Source organism: Triticum urartu, chromosome 2 (assembly GCF_003073215.2).
Source record: "Triticum urartu cultivar G1812 chromosome 2, Tu2.1, whole genome shotgun sequence".
NCBI classification, from domain to species: domain Eukaryota; kingdom Viridiplantae; phylum Streptophyta; class Magnoliopsida; order Poales; family Poaceae; genus Triticum; species Triticum urartu.
The window spans coordinates 30,985,167-31,005,794 of record NC_053023.1 but is presented as its reverse complement, the minus strand read 5'-3'; the positions used below and the strand labels follow the sequence as shown (position 1 = coordinate 31,005,794).

General features: G+C 44.8%; 2 protein-coding genes across 2 annotated transcripts; both read right to left on the bottom strand.

Annotated features, from left to right (window-relative positions):
• Positions 1-1,970: 1,970 nt before the first annotated feature.
• On the bottom strand, positions 1,971-2,983 carry LOC125540843. The gene has a single exon (XM_048704387.1). It carries the CDS (start codon positions 2,924-2,926, stop codon positions 2,543-2,545), a length of 384 nt encoding a protein of 127 aa, XP_048560344.1. The 5' UTR covers positions 2,927-2,983; the 3' UTR covers positions 1,971-2,542.
• Positions 2,984-12,152: 9,169 nt separating this feature from the next.
• Positions 12,153-17,092, bottom strand: LOC125540842 (OVARIAN TUMOR DOMAIN-containing deubiquitinating enzyme 1-like). The gene is made up of 11 exons (XM_048704385.1): positions 16,834-17,092; positions 16,176-16,223; positions 15,912-15,959; positions 15,392-15,514; positions 14,559-14,618; positions 14,392-14,475; positions 14,163-14,309; positions 13,337-13,371; positions 13,156-13,211; positions 12,991-13,085; positions 12,153-12,749 (listed from the first exon to the last, which is right to left on the bottom strand). The coding sequence occupies exons 1-11, from the start codon at positions 17,029-17,031 to the stop codon at positions 12,417-12,419; spliced, it is 1,227 nt and encodes a 408-aa protein (XP_048560342.1). The 5' UTR covers positions 17,032-17,092; the 3' UTR covers positions 12,153-12,416.
• Between the last annotated feature and the right edge of the window lie 3,536 nt (positions 17,093-20,628).

Here is a 20,628-nt window from a genome sequence, read left to right as displayed (position 1 = left end):
TGTTCTCAAAATTAATTTTCATAAGAGCGAGCTTTTCTGCTTCGACGACGCTGCAGAGTCCACAACTGAGTAAGCTGACATTTTTGGCTTCCAGCATTGGCAGTTCCCGATTAGGTATCTAGTATGCCGATTCACTATCGGCGCTTAACTATCGCTGAGTGGAAACATGTGGAAGAGAGACTTGAGAAACGGCTAGCCAGTTGGAATGCCAGACTCTTGTCATATGGGGGGAGATTGATATTGATCAATTCTGTCCTCAGCAATATGGTTCTATACATGTTGTCATTCTTCCACTAACCGAAAGGGGTTCTTCAGTGTTTGGATTACTTTTGATCCAGATTTTTTTGGCAATGTGATAATGAATCTAAGAAATACCGACTGGCTAGGTGGACTATATTATGCCGACCTAAAAGTCAAGGGGGCCTTGGAATTCAAGACCTTGAGATTAAAAACATAGCTCTTCTGAGTAAATGGGTTTACAAATTAATCACTGAGAATGGAGTATGGCAGGAAATCATTCGTAACAAATACGTGGGGTCCAAAGCCATTTCTCAAGTTCATTAGAAACCCGGTGATTCCCATTTTTGGTATGGTGTCATGAAGGCCAAGGAATTATTTTTTCAGCTTGGTACTTTCTTAGTTAGGGATGGTTCTCAGGTTCGATTCTGTGAAGATACCTGGCTAGGTGCGACCCCACTTATGGTGCATCACCCTAGCTTGTATAGGGTTGTCAGACATAAACTTGTAAGGATCAAACAAGTTTTGGGACAAGAAAACCCCGATATTTCTTTTTGTAGGGACCTCTTTGGCCCTCGTCTGGCAGCATGGAATGAGTTACTCACTCGTCTGAAGGACATTCAACTGACAAGAGAACCGGACAAGTTTCGATGGAAACTGCATTAAAACGGCAGTTTCTCAGTCAAGTCCTTGTACGATGCGATAACTCATATTGATATTCCCGTTGATAACAAAAAATTGTGGAAGCTAAAAATTCCTCCAAGTGTGAAGATATTCCTCTGGTTTTTAAGCAGAGGGGTCATCTTAACTAGAAATAATCTGGCACGACGTAACTTGCAAGGTAGCAAGACATGTGTCTTTTGCCAACATGACGAGTCTATGAAACACTAATTTTTTTAGTGTAAGTTTGCTCGTGCAGTATGGGCCATAGTTCAAGTAGTTTCGAATCTATACCCCCCCCCCCCCATGTAGTGTGTGTAACATGTTCAGCAATTGGTTGCGGGGTATTGATAAACAATTTTCTACACATATTCTTGTTTGGGCGGCTGCCTTATGCTGGGCATTGTGGCTTTCCAGGAATGATGTGGGTTTTAATAATAAATGTGGTTCTTCTCCTGTGCAGGTTATTCATGCATGTACGTGATGGCTCTGTACTTGGTCTATCCTGCAGAAGTCGGAAGACAGAGACCTTTTTATGATGGCGTCGACACGGCTGGAGAGTACGGCTATGGAGGTTTTCTCCCTCCATGGATGGCGGTGTAATCTCCGTATAGGATCTGCCCCATCCTAGGCTGGATTGATTTATTTTTGCTGCAAAACTATGTTTATTTTTTGGTCGTTTGGACTTGTTGGTTGTGTGCATCATGTTATGCAGAGGTCGGGCATGCTTTAGATGCGGTTGTATCACCTTGATAAATTAATTCAATGAAATGTCCTTTATAAAAAAACTCAGTTATACTCAGCATAAGAGTGGATGTTATTTCCACTGCAATCCGTAAACCTTTTCCTGGAGTAGGTTAGGCATACAAGAGTACCACAATATAAGCAGGACAAGAATTCAGACAACAGACAAGGATGAGACTAACCACCAACTGGACCCGGAAAACAACAACAAAACTAATAGGGGAAAATGATACCGCTGAGGGAAATATTGGTTTCCGATATAGATGATACATAAGAAAGAAACACATTGGCGTTGTTGAACAAAGCAATGAAGTATATTTGATATACTTTCCATTTTCTGATGATACACTGTTACGTCACATGTTCTTAGAACCGACATGGAAAATATGGACACTTCATTGGATAAGTATAAATCCAGTGCTAAATAAAAATGAACAAGGCCTTAAACATGATTGGGCCATTGTACATTCTTGTACAATTGGGTTCCAACCAGCATACCAGTTACCCGTCAAAAAAAAAAAAAAACCAGCATACCAGTCTCTAAGATGCCCTTGTACATTCTTGTTAATTGCTTACCGGTACCCTGTCAAACAAGGTGTATATGGAAATGACACGGTTATGAAACACTCGTTCTGCAATGCCAAATGACAAGTTGTTGGGTATAAGTAGCCAAGGTCCTGAACCTTCGAATATTTCAAATGATAGGCAATTCCTCTGTACATTGATACACCCAGAAAGGCAATTTCTTTATATGGATGGAATCCAAGGATATCAAAGTATCCATTGCCACGAGCATCAACCACATCTTCCTTATGAAGTATGTTGTCATTTTCGGAGTCCCATTCAAACTTTTCTTCCACTAGCTGTTCCTTGCCGGAGTTTAACTCTAATTTGTTTTCTTTTAGGTATTCCATGTATTCTGTATCTTCGCCACCTTCAATGAGATCCTTTCTCTCTTTGAGATACCCATTATAGTTAATATCTTGTAAGACCCATGGGCCAAGAACAGGGCGATCATAATCCAGTATGGGTGGAAGTCGAACCTGCCGGAGATGGTGGGGCCGGTGGAGGGACTGGCGAAGAACTCCGACACACGTTCGCAGTAGAAATTGATGAATACGCCGCCGACGGAGAGCGGGAGGAGGTCCCCGCGCAGCAGGCGGCGGGCGTCGATGACGGCGAGCAGGGCCTTGCAGGCGCAGCGGCACACGGCAAGGCCGCGCGGCGCGACGCGGCGGAGCACGTCGGCGAGTATTTCCTCCGGCAGCACCTGCGTCAGATCCATCTCGCTGCAAGGCGCCGCCTGTGAAGAGCTGGGCGGTTTTGGAAGTGGAGAGAGAGAGAGAGGGTTTGGATGCTACGCGTGAGACATCAGATGCGCTGTGTCTGTGGACTATTTGAAAGTACGCCCCTTGTGGTGTTAGTGTTGGTAAGACAACCCAGTTTGCTTCGCAACTAAGTTTACTTCACAAGTAAGTTCAACTTCACAACTAAGTTTTCTTGTGACTTTGTGAGGAAAGGATTTCCATGTCGGGCGACCGGTCTCGTGTTCGGCCGGTCGCACGGTCACGTGCCATGTTGCTGTGGACACATGCCACCGTTTCCCTTTCTCCCTTTCCTTATCGTCGACCGAGAAACCCGGTCCTCTCGTTCCCATCTCACCTTTCCCCTTCATCTTTGTGAGGATCATCACGGATGGCCGTCCTAGCACGCCTTTCCTCTGCTCTCTCTTGCCACCACAAAGGCCACCGCGCGTCTGGACTACGCTAATCGTAATGCTGCTACAGTTTTGCCTCCAACTTGTGACAGAGCGACCATGCTGCTCCACGCGCACATTGTCCACCGAAGGATAGAAGAGTTGACGACGTAGGGAGGAGGGAGAGGGAGACGATGTCGCTGCATGGGTGAAGGGGGTGCCCCGCCTCTCGCCATCGGGCACGCCAGTGGCCTCCCCCACCTCCCCACCCCCCTACAACCTCTTTTATGACCGAAGCACATGGGGGTTGTGAAAACATCACGAGCCTCGACGGAGAAGCTCCAACCGCCCGTCTGCGGAGCTGCGGCCTGCTGGAAGAAAGCTACACAACTGTGACACCAGCTATGAGATCTGACGACAGCGACCAAGGGATGCAATGGTGCTGGAACCAGCAGAGGGGCATCCTCAGACTACCTGACGAGCGGTGCTGGGATGTCGGAACTAGCAGTCGGGTGTACTACAACCAGCAGGAGCCGAAGCTTTGACCGGTGGCGCAGGATGCCGAAACCAACGGTAGGGATGCAACCAGCTAGCGGAAAGTTGAAACCGTGGCACCTACGAGATGCGTCAACGGCGACGAAGGGATGTGACAGTGCAGGAACCAACAGTAGGAATGCCGGAACCAGTAGAGGCCTTAGGGTGTTTGAACTAGTAGTCGGGTGTGCTACGGCCGGCAGGAGCCGAAGTTGTGACCCGTAGCGTGGGACGTTGGAACAAACAATGTAGGGCGTGTTGCGACCGACATGAGCGTTGACCGCGAATGTTGCAACCGACAGCGCAAAATGCTGTGGGCGATGGTGCAGGGTGCTAGAACTTGCATCGAGCGTTGCTAGAACAGGCATCGGCAACGCTTCAACATGCGGATGTTGCGACGAACACGACAGCCAATATGATACCTAATCATGCCTCTAAAACTAGCTCATTTACTGATGATGATCATGAGCATTGTTATAGTAACAAGGTTGTTATCAATAATGAGATCACATTGTTATCAGAACAATGGTGTTGAGCACTTGACTCTCAGCTTCAAGAGGATCTAGTCGAGCACATTATACAAGTCATATTACAAAGTTCAAAAGCGGCGCAACACTGGCATGAGTGCAGAAGATGAGCTCCGTAGACATGTCCTCTAGTGTTGTGAAGGTGGGGTTGGAGGTGGAGGAGGCAGCTCCTTAGTAAGAGCTAGCACTTGTGCACCCAGCGCCTGTAGTTGTTTCTATGTTTCCTCCAACATCTGCGCATGTTCCTGCTCATGTGCACTCCGTTCTGTCACAGCCCTAGAATTTGATTGCAATTAGTTTCATAAGCATCCTGCATCATATTTAAATTCAAGAAACTTGAATTGAGGAAATTTGAAAGCCTCAAAATTTTATTTTAAAAGAAGGGCAAAAACCCTTTAAATTGCATTCAGTGTTTCCAAAAAATGCCCTAAAATAGTTTTGGAAATTTTGGCAAGGGTTATATACCAAACCAAAATTTTGGAACATTTTTTTAAGGAATCATTTGGTCTCTGAATTTAAGACAATATTCTATTTGAATTTGAAAATATATTCAAATATATATGGGATATATCTTCAAATGCTCTGCGATAAATTATGTGCCTCTGGAAAAGTCCATGAAGCAACATAAAAATACCCAGAGGATGTTTTTGGCATTGTTTGAAATCTGTTGAATTCAAAACAGTGGCAAAAGATTAAATAATAAAAAAAATAGCAGAAACAAAAAGGAAACAGGAGCTCACCTGAGCAGCCCACCCACCTAGCCAGGAGAGAAGCCGGCCCAGCCCACTTACCTCCTCGCTCGTCGTCTTCCTCCTGCCAGTAGGCAGGAGCGAACACACACGCGCACCCGCGGAGCCCTCCACCTCCTGCTTCGCGCTGGAGGCCGCTCCTTCGTCCTAGTCCGCGCCCGGAGACGCCTAGCACCCCCTCGCCCACTTCCCCGCCTCTCTGGCCTCTCCCCACCGCTCTGGCTCTCTCTCCGCAGCCGCCCGAGCACACCCTCAGCGCGCAGCTCACCGCCGCCGTGCCTAGTGGCCTCCCCTCGCCTCCCCACTTGTCTGGAAGCTCCGCACTCGTCGCGTACGTCGTCTCCGTCAACGCACACGACGCCGGGAGCCCTACAGTAACGTCACCGCCGTCTTCTTCACCACCGGCCGCCGGAGATCGCCTTCACTGCCCCGTCGACCTCAGCGCGTCCCCGAGCCCGCTGAGCACCTCGTCGCACCCGCCGTGAGCTCCTGCTCCTGCTTCCCCTCTCCGTTTTTCCCCTCGAGCGCTGTAGCCGTCGCCTCACCTACAACCGAACGCCGGCGCCGCCCCGAGCTCGTCTCCGGCGAGCTCCGGCCGTCCCCGCTGCCACCACTTGCCGCGCTAGATGCGGGTGAGCTCCAGCTCCCCGTAGCTGCCCTCGGCTGCTCGTTTGGGCGCCGGGGGAGTGAACCCGAGCCCCTCCGCCGCGGCCTGTGGTTGCCAGCGTTTAGCCGTCGGTTAAACGCGTCGTTAGGCACTAATTACCCATCTTAATTACCCCCTGACCCACTTACAGACGGGCCCCACCCATCAATTAACCACAGGGTTATTCCCTGTTTAATTTAAGCTAATGGTCATGGCCCCACCGGTCTGTTTTGACCATGCCACCTCAGCGTTGACCGACCCCACTGGTCAGCCTCTGCTGCTGCCACTGTTACACTGACATGCAGGACCCACTGGTCAAGGTTGACCTGGGTCAGCGCTGCTGACCTGCTGACGCAGGCATGACACAGTGCTGATGCAGTAATTGACTTTTGGGTTTTAAATAAATCAGGAAATTTCAGAAATAGCCAAAACTTTGAAAAATCATAGAAATTAACCTATAGCTCCAAATGAAATAAATTATATATGAAAAATTATCAGAAAAATTCAAGAAATTCATCTGTACCATTTTCATGTATGTTTGAACAATGTTTGTCCTCTGTTTTGGACAAAACAAATAAAGGGCATTTAATTAATCATATATGGAATTGGAATTTGAATCATGTATTCAAACCAACTTCATTTAAATCATAGCTAGATGCATTAGCTCAAATCATAACATTATTGCCATGTCACATTCATGCATCATACTGTTGCATTGCATTGATTGTATTTCTTCTCTGTTGCCGGTATTTGTCCCCTCTCGGTATGCCTGTCCCCATGGGTTAGTGCCGCTTTGGGTTCACGACTAGCCATGTCGGCCCGGGTTCTCTGTCATATAGATGCTAGCGAAACTACCATATACGTGAGCCAAAAGGCGCAAACGGTCCTGGGGCATGGTAAGGCGACACCCGTGGGAATACCATGCGTGAGGCCGCAAAGTGATATGAGGTGTTACCAGCTAGATCGATGTGACTTGGAATCGGGGTCCTGACACGTTCTTTGTCATGTTGATCCCTTACGACTTCAGATTCCTACCTTAGCCTCCTTTCTTCCTCTAACTGGGTCTGTCATATGTCATCGCAATCTCGAATGAAGTTTGGAATGCATGAATGTAAATACATGGGAGGATGAATGAATTGGCGGAAAGTGATGTTATGTGGCTTGCCGAGTTGCTGGCGCAACATGAGGCTACGACGGTTAGTTCCTGCCCGTAATGCCTTCATGGTAGTATTAGTTTCATATTAATGTTTTGGACCTAAAATCAAGGCAGATGCATTAGTAATTTAATTAAGATAGTATGCTCATATTAGTGACAATGCAAGCTTAAGATCTGAAAGTTATATTGTCAGAAAACTTATATGCACCCCCCATGAAATAAATGTAAAAAAATGTTTTAATGTTTCTTACCTGCCTCAAGTTACTTCAACTTGAGAAAGCTAACTGAAGAGATAGTCACATTCTGCTCTACTCTTCCACTCCTGTGCTCTCTTTCTATTCAACGAGGGTCTGGCTCGAAACAAAGCACATACTTACCATAGTGAAGACATGTTTAGGCGGACCAAGCTAGCACCTACTTGAATAGGAACAGAGGACGGTCGACAATACCTCCAACCCCACCTCAGTAGAGGACATGTCTACGGAGTCCCGAAGTGTTGAAAATATGTGCATAGGTGTGTGTGTGTGTGTGGGGGGGGGGGGGGGGGGGGGGGTTAAGTTGTTACAATATAAATCGCAGTTAATATATTTCATATTTGTTCATATTTGTAACAGTAAGAAAGGGATATAGTGTAACTGAAAAGCGAGGTTGTCATGAAGCATGATAGATTTTTCCTATTCATGTGAGAGACCATGAAGCATGACTGAAATGTATCGAGAATTAAAGGATGTACTACATGAAAATAGCTATACTCTCTCCCAAGCTTAGCAAATCTGGATTCAACTACACATATGTAATCTTGACCTACTGGGATCACAATCATACAAGCAATTTAAGAAAATTATATTCAGCATACATGTCAAACCTGATCAATTTGCACCAAAAACACCAGAGCACCAAAAACTCCTATGTGTAGTTGAATCGAGAACCAGGGCGCACAACAGCGGCTGATGGAGGATGGGGAGGCGTCGTCCTGCAGGAGCTGCGGGGAAAACGAGATGAGCGGCGGCGGCGACGGCAGCCATGCGGTGGGGGAGAGAAGTGGAGAGGAAGAGGCGGCGCAGTGGAGACGACGAGGCCGAGGCGGCGGCGGCAGGAGAGGAGGCGGCGGCGGGGGTTGCGGGGAGTGACGCAGGCTAGGTCTTTTCTTCTGGCTGCTTTTCTCTCGCTGCTCGCTCGTTTTTCCTCTTTTTGTTTTCTCTCGCTGCCCACTCGCTCGCCGGCACTATTCATAGCGCTACGTGGACGCAGTGGTCCTGCCAAGCACCCCTTTCATCCTTTGTATGTTCGATGCTTCCTTGTGCCGGTTTCTTCAAAAACTGGAGATCATTTATCTGTGTCAAGGTGAACTGGAGATCATTTATCGGTGTCGTTCCAACTCGATCACGTATCGATCACATCTCCTGTCTCTGAGCTTTTGGACATATGCTTCCTTGTGCCGGTTTCTACTCAATGGCTTCCACCGGCGGGTGACTGTGCCAAGGTGAACGTAGATGCTGCAACCAGAGCAACGGCAAGGGCAGGCTCTACCGTCGCGATAAGCAGGAACAAAGAAGGCTTGTTTCTGAGGGCTTCAGCTCTAGTGGTTAAGGGCGTCAATGATCCTACTACATTGGAGGCGTTGGCAGTCCGAGAAGCGATGGCACTAGCAGATGATCTGGGCTTACACTCCATCCATGTGGCGTAGGATTGCAAGATAGTGGTTGATGATATCAAGCAGAGGAGTGGAGCAGCTTATGGAGCAATAATACATGAGATCATAGAATACTCCAGTAGTTTTACTACTTGTAATTTTTTTCATGAGTTTAGGAGCTCGAATTTCGAGGCTCACAATTTCGCGAAGCATGCTTTACAACTAGGAGTTGGTCGCCATGTCTAGTTAGGCCATCCTAGTGAACTTAATTTCGTCCCTGTAAACATTGTGACGGTTCAATAAAAGCTTTGTGAGAGTGTCTCAAAAAAAAGAACATCTCCTGTCTGATCCTCAAAAAAAAAGATCACATCTCCTGTCTCAACTCGATCATGTACTTTTTTTTTAACACAGAACTCGATCATGTACCTGTCATGCCCCAACATGGCATAATTGATGTGGCCACGATGGAATACATGGCATGCCGAGAGAGGCTCTCTCATTGACAGATGACTTGAAGGTACATGACTTCGTCGTAGCATCGGATTAGAAGCAAGTGGTGAGTGATATTTAGAATGGAAGGAATGGGTCATATAGCAGTATCATCACCAAGGTCAGAAGTACATCTATGTTTAATTGTATTTTTACCTTTGAAGGCCGAGTAAATAGTGACGCTGATAGGTTAGCCAAGTTTTCAAATTATCTTGATCAGGGACGGCATGTTTGGATGGTCCACTGATCCACATGATCCTTTTGTAATCCCACTCCATGTGGATTTTGAGTAATAAAACTTGATAATACCCTTAAGAAAATCTATCCAGTAATAGGAAAATTCTAAAAAGGAAAATCTATCCGATAGTTGAGAGCAAGATGGTTCCTTTTTTTCTTTGCGCAAAGTTTGAAGGTCATATGTCAAAAAAAAAACACCATGATAAAGACATTGTTTTTAAGAAAATAAAAACAGTTTTGCTAAAGCACATCTAGATGTGCCATAAGTATTGCACATCTAAGTCCTATGTCACTGATCTTACATACAGATTCGTGTGGGTACTTTATTTTTTTTCTTTTCCTTTTGATGCTTAATTGAGTCACTTAGATGTGCAATAACTAGAATACATCTAGATGTGCCCTGGGCATTCCCAAAAACAAATGTACATACGAGTACCCGAGGAATTCCATCGTCTTCCTCCTGCACCTGCTGATGCACCATGAGTGATGCTCGATGCCGCCTCTGGACCTCCAACTATGCAAGTCCGGGAGATTCCCGCAGTTGGGTACTGGATCCCTTCAGACCTAGGGAACATCTGACACTGAGTCGGGGTTTGGTAAACCAACAGGTCTCTCCTTTAATTGAAGTACATGCCCCTTTTTCATTGCCTAGATAGGTTACACCTTTGGAATACTCCGGACAGGGATTTCGCTCTATACCTTCCTTCCAATCTTCACTTTACACCATGCCGAAAACTATAGCCCTCCATACTAATGCTTTGAAAAATGCATGACTCATCAAGTGAAAGACGCTAATGGAATAGTAAGACATGCCGCAAGGAAAGACCATGCAGTCTAATTGACTGCAAGTTGGATAAGTTATGCCGCTCATTAGATCATTCTGTGATATTCCAGTGGTTGCCACAAAATAAAGGGGAGCACCTTTCTATCATGAAAACGTGAGTAGTGACCATACTAGCTTCATGAATCAAAGAAGATGTTGGAGTTGGACCCTCCATTACATAAGTAACAAAGCAGATTTGTATTTTACTCTCTTATTTGGTGTTGTTGGGAAATATATACATATAGGAAATCTGCAATATGACCCTCCATGTAGGTTATTCAAGAAACTTTGAATATGCTTGGCTTGTTGAATCAACATATGGATCACTTCATTGAATTTCACGGCCCAAACTCTTGTGATCAGTCCACTCAGCAGGTGAAGTGGATCCTCGGAAGGATCACCATCGGAGCCATGAACACATTGTTGAAGTAGTCAGGAAGACATCGGTGTAAGATAGAAGACGTCGGTGACCACGGTTTAGCGAACACACCGCCGCAACGGAGAAGAAAGCAACAAACAGGGTCAAAAAAACACCCCAGATCTAGCCAAACAAAGCTAGGGGCAAATACCTCACTAGCACCGCGACGAAGCCAAAACTGGTCGGGCTTTATTGGTCGGAGACATAGCCGATAACTAAACTCGTCACTTCACCACCACCCTTCACAGGACAACATCGTTAAGAAACACATGCAAGACCAATACCTAAACTCACCAATCCGACTTGCCGACATGGAAACTGGCCTCTAGCTCCTCGATGTCACTCCGAGGGACGCATCGATTCGAGAACAGTCGGTGAAACCTTATTCGCACCACCACTGCCACACCCCAACTACACCAGCGGCAAACGAGTCTCTAATCGTATTTCGTAAACACCAGACGCATAGTTCCAAGGTTCAGCCGCCCTCCTGCCGCTAAAGTGGCCCATCTAGGGAAGGGGGCCCACAACGGCACCGGAGGGGAAACCATTGGTTGCTTCCTTTATCTCATCTCTAGATCTAATTGGCTATTCCCTAATTTCTTATTATCTATGCTTAAGAGAGGTTATTCACCCTTTTGTACTTACTGCTTACTTTGAACCATTATATCCTCATCGAAACAAGATGATCATCCACGAGGACTGACTTTTGGCCTGCTTCCATTTTATCACCCAACCGTTGCTTCACAAGTTTAAATACGTATTGCTCATAACAACTAAGTTTGCAGAGTACTTCTCCACATTTTCTACGAAGAATAGTCAAATCTCGGGGAAACAAATCCCCACCATGACAATTGTGTCATTCAAAAAGCTATGAAGGACAACAAATTTCCAGATTGAAGAAATGACAAACATGCAATGATTGTTGTTTGAGCACATGTTGCAAGCAAAATGATGACTTCTACACATTTTCTATGAAGAATGGTCAAATCTCAAGAAAACAGATCCACACCATGACAATTGTGTCATTCAAAAAGCTATGAAAGACAACAAATTTCCAGATTGAAGAAGTGACAAACATGCATTGATTGTTGTTTGAGCACAGTTTGCGATCAAAATGGTGACTCTGATACCATTCATAAACCAAGGAATAGTTTTTGTTGCTATTGCGGCATTATAGTGCTTCGAGATTACAATCTCACCGAATATGACCAAACTGGAAAACTTTCCAGCATAATCCACTTCCACTCTACAAGCTTCAGCAGTATTCATGATTCATTAACAGTTCGTCCCAAAAGGTTCAATACTTTTAATTAACTGTATCCTTGAGCCTAGGAGAAACAGACAATCTGCAACAGATGCAACTCATCATCATCATCGACTCAAAATCTCATTTTAGAATGAGCTGACAAGTGCTGGATCGACATATTGGCTGCTGCCACTGGATCGTTCATAGTTTCCCTTGTGGTCCGATGATGTAAATTAATATCAACTTGCATCATATTAGAAAAAACGAATAACTCCTCAGAGTATCAACTTGCATCATATTAGAAAAAGCGAATAGCTCAGAGAAACAAAAAACGACTAGCATACCACCAAATACAGAAGCAGTTGGGGACAACATCAAGAAAAACACACCATGTATTCCCAGTGCAAGAAAGTATATTCCCTCGTTTTTTGTGCCTATTTAAAGCTACACCCCGGACATATGCAGACCAATGAAGCAGCTTTTGGCTTTTGCTCAAAGATTAATCACAAGTACTGTGAGAGCAGATGCCAATAAAAGAAAGCCCATAGTATCACTAGATTTCTACACCATCATTCAGGATTTTTCTTGCGAGGTAGGCTACAGGAAGTGATATTTCTACACTTAGTTTTGTTCACTGCGATAAAGAATATCACAGTGCCTAGGCCTACACATCAATGTCAGCAAAGGTGTGTCGTCAGATGATAACAAGTTGCCACTTCCAATCTCCTGTGGTTCAGGGGTTGTGATGGATGACCAGTAGCTTTCAACCAAATGAAGAGGGCCCTTCCCCGATACTGATCGGGGGAATAAATCAAGGCGCTTCACTTGAATTCCACGATTCAAACCATCGTCCACAGTTTCGACACGCAACGGAATGCCAAGTGCATATGTTAGAGCCCTCATTGGTAGCACCTCGGCTTCAACATCCAGAGGACGCAGCTCCTTGCAGCAATACTGTTACCAAAACCAATAATATGCAACAGTGAGCGTAATCTGTATTGGTTGACTTATTTCGTCATGATTATCTCATTTCAGTTCAAAGTAAAATTGTCCAGAGTGGCACAATTTTAACACTGAGGTTTACACGTTTATGCACAGAAAATACTCAACGTTGATATTGAATTAAAATATTACAACATAAAGGACAGATAATCTATTAGTTGAGTCAAGAATATATAGTGTAGGAAACTCTAACCGTAAGGGCATCCATTTCTTTTGGGAGAAGTGATTTGTAATCGTCTTCTCGTGATCGGATCTCAGTCTCTGCCAGCAATCTTAGCAAAGAAATAACTAACAAAAAAATGTGTTATACAGAGAACAAGTAGACAAAGAACATATCTCAGCAAGTATGTATACTCACTCCTGAGTGGCACGAACTCTTGTATACTTCTATTGTACAGCTCATTAGAACTCAGACTACAAAATATAAAAGCACTTGTGTTAAAACTAAATGTAACAACAAAGAAACAACAGGATTTTGAAATTTATTGCCATGTCTTTCAAGGAATATCACTACAGAAGATTGAGTTAAGAACTCATACCCATTTGCAACTGAGTTGACCAAATGACTGAACTCCTGAAAGAACATGAAGACAGTTTGTTAGGCATATAATTTAAGCTATATCATGAAATGAAAATCTATAATTTAGCAAAATGCTGTTGTAACTGCTCATAATCCGGCACTATTTTTGTAGTCAGTACTATTTGTAGTGGATGTTATTTCAGGACTTGGTACTTAAGCTGCGAGACAGTGGAGGCTTTAGTCAAATGAACCAATTTACTGTACCCATAATGAACCAATTTACTCCAACATTTATCAAGGCAAAAAAAAACGTTCCAGAAAGTGGAGGCTTTAGTCAAATGGAAAATGATGATATATCACACATGTACTATTTTGATCTCTGAAGTCTGTTTTGTCTACATACTCTATGCTTCAAATAGCCGGCTAATTCTTTACAAACATGAAACCCTATGGTATTGACTAAATTATGTGATCACAGCTATGGCAGCTATTCTAGTAGCAGCAATAACTCCGTTATACATGTGCCAAAAACCATCGAACTCATAAGTATTGTTTCCTCTATACTCTTCTTACATATTACATATGCTATCCAATAGATTGGTTCAGGCAAGGCTCACTGTAGTTCAATCAAATAATAAATATGTGCTGAAAACATTGTGGTGGTGTTGTTCTTTATCAAAGATATTTTCTGGTGATGCAGCATGGGGTAAGATAACTGCAAGTTAATTTGGCAAGTATTTTTTCATGCAGAGTTCGTTTGTCTGTAAATGTCTGAAGTATTACAAAAAAATAGGGGTTACAGATCATAAAGGAAGTAAGATAATGTAAGCTGGGAGAATACGTACAGAAACAACACTTGAAAAGTATTCTTCAGGATTTAAGAAGTATGCTTTATCCCATTTCAGACGACAGAAATTCTCTCTGGACATAGCCACATGTTCTATTAGACGAGTAACTTCAGCTTGACTATCTTGCATTAATCCAAGGTTTTCCTGTTTAAAAGCCTCCAGGTATTAAACTTCTGTGCAAAATAAAACAGCGACATCATCAAAAACAAGTAAATGAGATAGTTACCAAGTAGGAGAATAAGAATGCCCTGTAGAAACAGTTGCCATCTCCACGAGTTCTTCTGAAGTGCGCATAATGCTGACAGAGAATCTATAAAAGGAAGTTAGATGTGCACAATAAACTAAATAATGTTTCTAGCCTTCTACCATGAAATTAGTTGCCTGCAAACAAACCTTGATCTTTTCCTTGAAGAAATTCTTTGAATGTTTCTCAACCAAACGCGAGAGTCGTTTCTACCATAGCAAAAACCAGTATCACAAAAATGGCGTAAATGATTTGTGTGATTTTAAATTTAAAATGGATTCAAATAAGTAATGCTGAAGCATGAGGCATAGAACCGGTAAGCCTAACAGAATATTTTATAGTTTTCAGAAACGAATCAGCCACTAAATTGGGTGGAAAAATGATTTGAGGACTTCATGGGAAAAAGCTATGTTTCAACATTCAAGGGTCATCGATCATAACGTGCAAACAGACTAGATAGATGAAATATGCCTGCAGTAAGAACTTATAAGAAGTTAAGAACTTCTGTACCCAAACTCTCATTGTTCGCAAGACACATTACGACCTTATCTACATCTGAATGCGAAGAGAAAGTTCCAGTTTCCATTCTAATTGCACAGTATAACGACTAATGTCTAACAAAATGATTTTTCCAGAAGAAGAAGAAACGAATATCAAAGAATTTCAGAAAGTATCCAATGTCTTCCCCAGATGGTATAGCAGGATAAAATGACACATTTTATTGCCGCAAAAAAAGTGACAATTTTAGGATAGTAATATTTGTCTTAGACAAGAAACAGAGACTGTGATACTGAAAAAGCTCACTAGAAATGTTATAGATTTAATTGTTGAATATCTAGTTATCTACTGAAGTGTATCGCTAGGAGGTTCAGGAGGTCAGATGGTATGAACATCAGCACAATAAAAGAATGCACTGCATTGGGGTGAACATGCAATCTATGACTGATGAGCTTGAAAAACAGAGGAGAAACGATATTCACACCTGGCGTCCTAATGCAGCTTTACGAGTATCCGGACACTTGAAAACATCACTGAGAACATGGTGCCCCCTTGGTGGTCGGAGGTATGTTCGCTTCCCATCCAGAAGTTGCTTCCAGTTTTTGCGCTGTGAAAAAATATTCATTTTGGTTGAGCGGCACTGAATCATGCCGAAGAATATCATGTAGGAGGTTTTTGCTTTGACCGCTCATGAACAACAAAGTGTAGATTTTCTCATCATCTGGTACTTCATCCTAAATAATTGCTGATCCATTATTCTAGCACAAATAAGGCCGATAGTATGCTATGATATTACACAAAACAAGAGTGGTTACTGATTCGGACTCCAGTGAATACAATCAACAAGTACAAAAGGAATCGCACACTGTTATGACTGACGAGACATCCTTCTCTAGGTTCAGATTCAGAACAATTGGACAAACAACTCAAGTGTAACACAAATTTGGGTAGTGAAGTCATGGAATTGAACTAAGAACTAGCAGCAAGGGAACACAAATTTTCACCTCATCATCTGCCACCTCCTGCGAATTCTCATCGTCCGGTCCTTCATCCTAGAAAATGGCAGAGCATTACTTCACTTGTAAAATGTTCTTTTCAGCACAAATGGGGTGAACAGGGAAACAGGAAAAATGTTCAGCCAAAACCAGAACATGCCGTCCGGACTACAGAGAAAAATCCTTAGGTTCTCTTGCTATAAATATCCTTAGGTTGCCAAGTCAACCAATTATAGCAAGAAGAACTAGCAGCAAGTGAACACAAATTTTCACCTCATCATCCGCCACCTCCTGCCAATCCTCATCGTCCGCTCCTTCATCCTACAAAATGGCAGAGCATTGCTTCACTTGTAAAATGTTCTTTCCAGCACAAATGGGGTGAACAGGGAAACAAGAGAAATGTTCAGCCAAAACCAGAACTACAGAGGGAAATCCTTAGGTTGTCTTGCCATGTCAAGCGACTATACCAAGAAGAACTGGCAGGACACAATTTTGGGTAAATTAGAAAATCCGACCATTTTTCCCTCGGCAACGGCAAGAAATTCAGAAACTACACAAGGCAGGAAGAAAGAACTTGCAGAAGGGTCCGCGAGTATGCAGCAATCCATCCAAGAATTCAAAGAACCGCGCCAGAACTACATGAGGCACAAGAACTAGCACAACACTGACTAGCAGAAGGGCCCGCGAGTACCAAACCTATCCATCCAAGAATTAAACTAATTATTATAGGAACCTACGACCGCGGCCGATGCTACAGCCAAGAAAGCATCCCCACGAACTGGGCACCACGCCCGATCCGACATGCGACAGCCAAGAGCACATGTCCACCGCGAACTGTGTACAAGAAAGACGCGGAAACATAAAGAACATCCAGAAGCACCGAATTTCACCAGACAAATGAGATCTCGGCGAAAAGGTCGCTGGAACTCACCGTGTCCTTGCCGGCGGGTCGCGGAGGGGGTCGTGGCGCCTGAAGCGGGGCCGGCGAGGTGGGCGACGCGGCCGGTGGTGCGAGCGGAACCCGTGGTGGCGTCGTCGGTGCAGCCTCGGCGGCGGCGGCGGCGGCGCCGCCGTATCGGCTGCTTCCCGTGGCGCGCAGTAGGTTCTTGAATTTTATCTTGAACCCCATTTCTTCCCCTCCGAACTGCCTTTTCTGCCCCTCCGACCTTGGATTTTCTCGCTTCTCCCCTCGTCTCGTGTGGAATTTGTGTACCGCTCCTCTCCAGGGACCCAACTGCTGCATATTTATTTATACTGCTGTGTTGTCCCGAGGGTATGCTGTGGGAAGTCACGGAAAGCTGGAGACATTTTTACCCTGGAAGGACACAATATTTGTTCAAACTTGTGCAGTACAAAATTTCCCATGTGACAAACTTACGCGGTGAAAATATGTTTTTTCTATCCAATGGAAACCAAAAACATTTTGCACAGCGAAATTTTGTTGGGCAAAATGCCACAATCAGGCTACAAATGTTCCCTTTTTGATTAATCCATGTATTTGTCCCAGCAGAACTTGCCATGTTCCCGAAATGTAAAATGTGTCGGACATAAATTTACTCAGTCCTATGAATCTCAAGGTTGGATGCGGATTTACTTACCAACTACACATATTTGCACCGGCATTCTATTTATTTCGTTAAATCCACGAGAAAGGGGTGCTTGCAATAGATGCGACATGTCGTCGTCGTCGTCGTCGTCATCGTCGATTCAAAAATTCATTTTAGATTATAATGTTTAGCAAGAACTGCAAAGCTTTCATTGCATTTTTCATAGTTTTCATGATGCCCTATTACTTATTGCAGCTCACAAAGAATTGCGCATAGTTGCATCATTACTTCTGGTTACTGCCTTACTGGTGCGATAGCATGCCTTCTCAAGGTGGGGTTCCAGGTCGATGCTTGATACATAATGTTACCATTAAGGTGTCGATGAAAAGACATATGAGAACATGAAGCAGTTGGATAATCAAGAGGAAGAAAAGGGAAGGAACATGAGATGGAGTAGGGAAGTATAGATAGACCGTGCTTGGGGTACATAGCCACTCCGTATGCCCGACAAGCCAGTCTAACACATCACCTCATGCTAGTAGCCTATCTGGCAGCCAAGACCAGCCACTCACATTACTACATACTAGGGGAAAGGGCGGGTTCCTGACCAATATTACCACAAAACAATCGTAATGTATTAATTTTACAGTCAACGGCGAACTAATAGAGGAGTTTAGCAGGATGAACGGGCCGCTGCTTGAGCTGCCTATTTGTTCCGTCATACTATATGAGTCCAATATGTATGTGATGTGGTGACACGTAGTGCGGGGCCCTCCGGGTGCCTATGATGACGAGAGATGACGATGTCCATGTCAAGATGCACAACCCACCTAGTGCAAAGTCCCAGTCACGCTCCTCCAGAGCACTTTGTTCCTCGTAGCACACACCCAAAGAGTTCTTGGTTCTTGCTTCTCCGGCCACTCACCTTCTCCTCTCTAGTATAGCTCCAACCACACCGAGGACCATGGGTTCTTCCGAGAGCCTACCTCAAGGAGATGTTGTCATCATTGTAGTCATCTGCCCTGATCACGACGGCGATCGGCCTTGGCTGCTGGGCATATTGCCGCCATCTCGTAGCGGCAGCCCCTCGCCGCCACCTTCACCCGAAGTGCCCTGCCAGGGCCGACCTAGCATTATGGAGATCCTAGTGCGATTGAGGCACAATGAATATTAACATATTAACATATATACTTTCAACAATATATATCGTACATCATGAAAAAATAAAGGCATTAAGATAAAAACATAATTTTAGTTGGAAAATAAAGTCTCGATACATCATCTATATGTGATTATATGATGCAAATAATATGATTATAATGTACTCAACTACAACTAACTAGTGAATACATACAACATGGTGAAGTGCGCCAAGGAGGGGGGCATATGCCCCCCTGCACATGTTGTTTTTCTGTTCTGCAAATCGATTTCCTTTTTGTAATTTATTTAAGTACTCGGGCGGCGTCAAGATCCAGGAAGATGACCCCCTAAGCCTAAGGTAATTATTTTCAATTTGGACATATCTTTTCAATTTGGCAAGGTCTCACTTTGATGGGCGTATCTTTTCAATTTGGTATGAGCCCATCATAACAGTTCAAAAATTTCAAAAAAAATGAGATTACATTTATTGCATGCCTACTCATTTGAGCTTACTGAATGTGATATGTTACATAACCGGGCATTACAAAGAGAGCATGAATCTTGGAGCCCTAAAGGAAACAGTGGGTACTGAAGTAGATGCTCTCAATACTAAAAAAAGGTAACACTTGTTGCTTTATATTCTTCTTTAACTTTCAGCAAAATTATTGAAAATGCATCTGAACTCTATAAGCAGCAACATGGGTGCTGACACTGCATATGAAGAATATGTTGGGGAACGTTGCAGAAAACAAAAAAATTTCTCTACGTTTCACCAAGATCTATCTATGGAGTCATCTAGCAACGAGAGGGGAGTGCATCTACATACCCTTGTAGATCGCGAGCGGAAGCGTTCAAGAGAACGGGGATGAAGGAGTCGTACTCGTCGTGATCCAAATCACCGGAGATCCTAGCGCCGAACGGACGGCACCTCCGTGTTCAACACATGTACGGTCAGCGTGATGTCTCCTCCTTCTTGATCCAGCAAAGGGGAAGGAGAGGTTGATGAAGGTCCAGCAGCACGACGGCGTGGTGGTGGATGCAGCAGTCACCGCAGCAGGGCTTCGTCGAGCTTCTGCGAGAGGGGAAGGTGTAGCAGGGGAGAGGGAGGCGCCAAGGCTTCAGGGTGCGGCTGCCCCTCCCTCCCCCCCCCCCTTTATATAGTCCCCCTGGGGGGCGCCGGCCCTGGAGATTGAATCTCCCAAGGGGGACGGCGGCCAGGGGGGTGGAGTACCCCCCAAGGCAAGTGGGGCGCCCCCCCACCCTAGGGTTTCCAACCCTAGGCGCAGGGGGTGGGCCAAGGGGGGCGCACCAGCCCACTATGGGCTGGTTCCCCTCCCCACTTCAGCCCATGGGGCCCTCCGGGATGGGTGGCCCCACCTGGTGGACCCCCGGGACCCATCCGGTGGTCCCGGTACAATACCGGTGACCCCCGAATCCTTCCCGATGGCCGAAACTGCACTTCCTATATATAATTCTTCACCTCCGGACCATTCCGGAACTCCTCGTGACATCCGAGATCTCATCCGGGACTCCGAACAACTTTTGGATCACTGCATACTCATATCTCTACAACCCTAGCGTCACCGAACCTTAAGTGTGTAGACCCTACGGGTTCGGGAGACATGCAGACATGACCGAGACGTCTCTCCGGCCAATAACCAACAGCAGGATCTGGATACCCATGTTGGCTCCCACATACTCCTCGATGATCTCATCGGATGAACCACGATGTCGAGGATTCAATCAATCCGTATACAATTCCCTTTGTCAATCGGTACGTTACTTGCCCGAGACTCGATCGTCGGTATCCCAATACCTCGTTCAGTCTCGTTACCGGCAAGTCACTTTACTCGTACCGTAATGCATGATCCCGTGATCAACCACTTGATCACTTTGAGCTCATTGTGATGATGCATTACCGAGTGGGACCAGAGATACCTCTCCATCATACGGAGTGACAAATCCCAGTATCGATTCGTGCCAACCCAACAGACACTTTCGAAGATACCTGTAATGTCCCTTTATAGTCACCCAGTTAC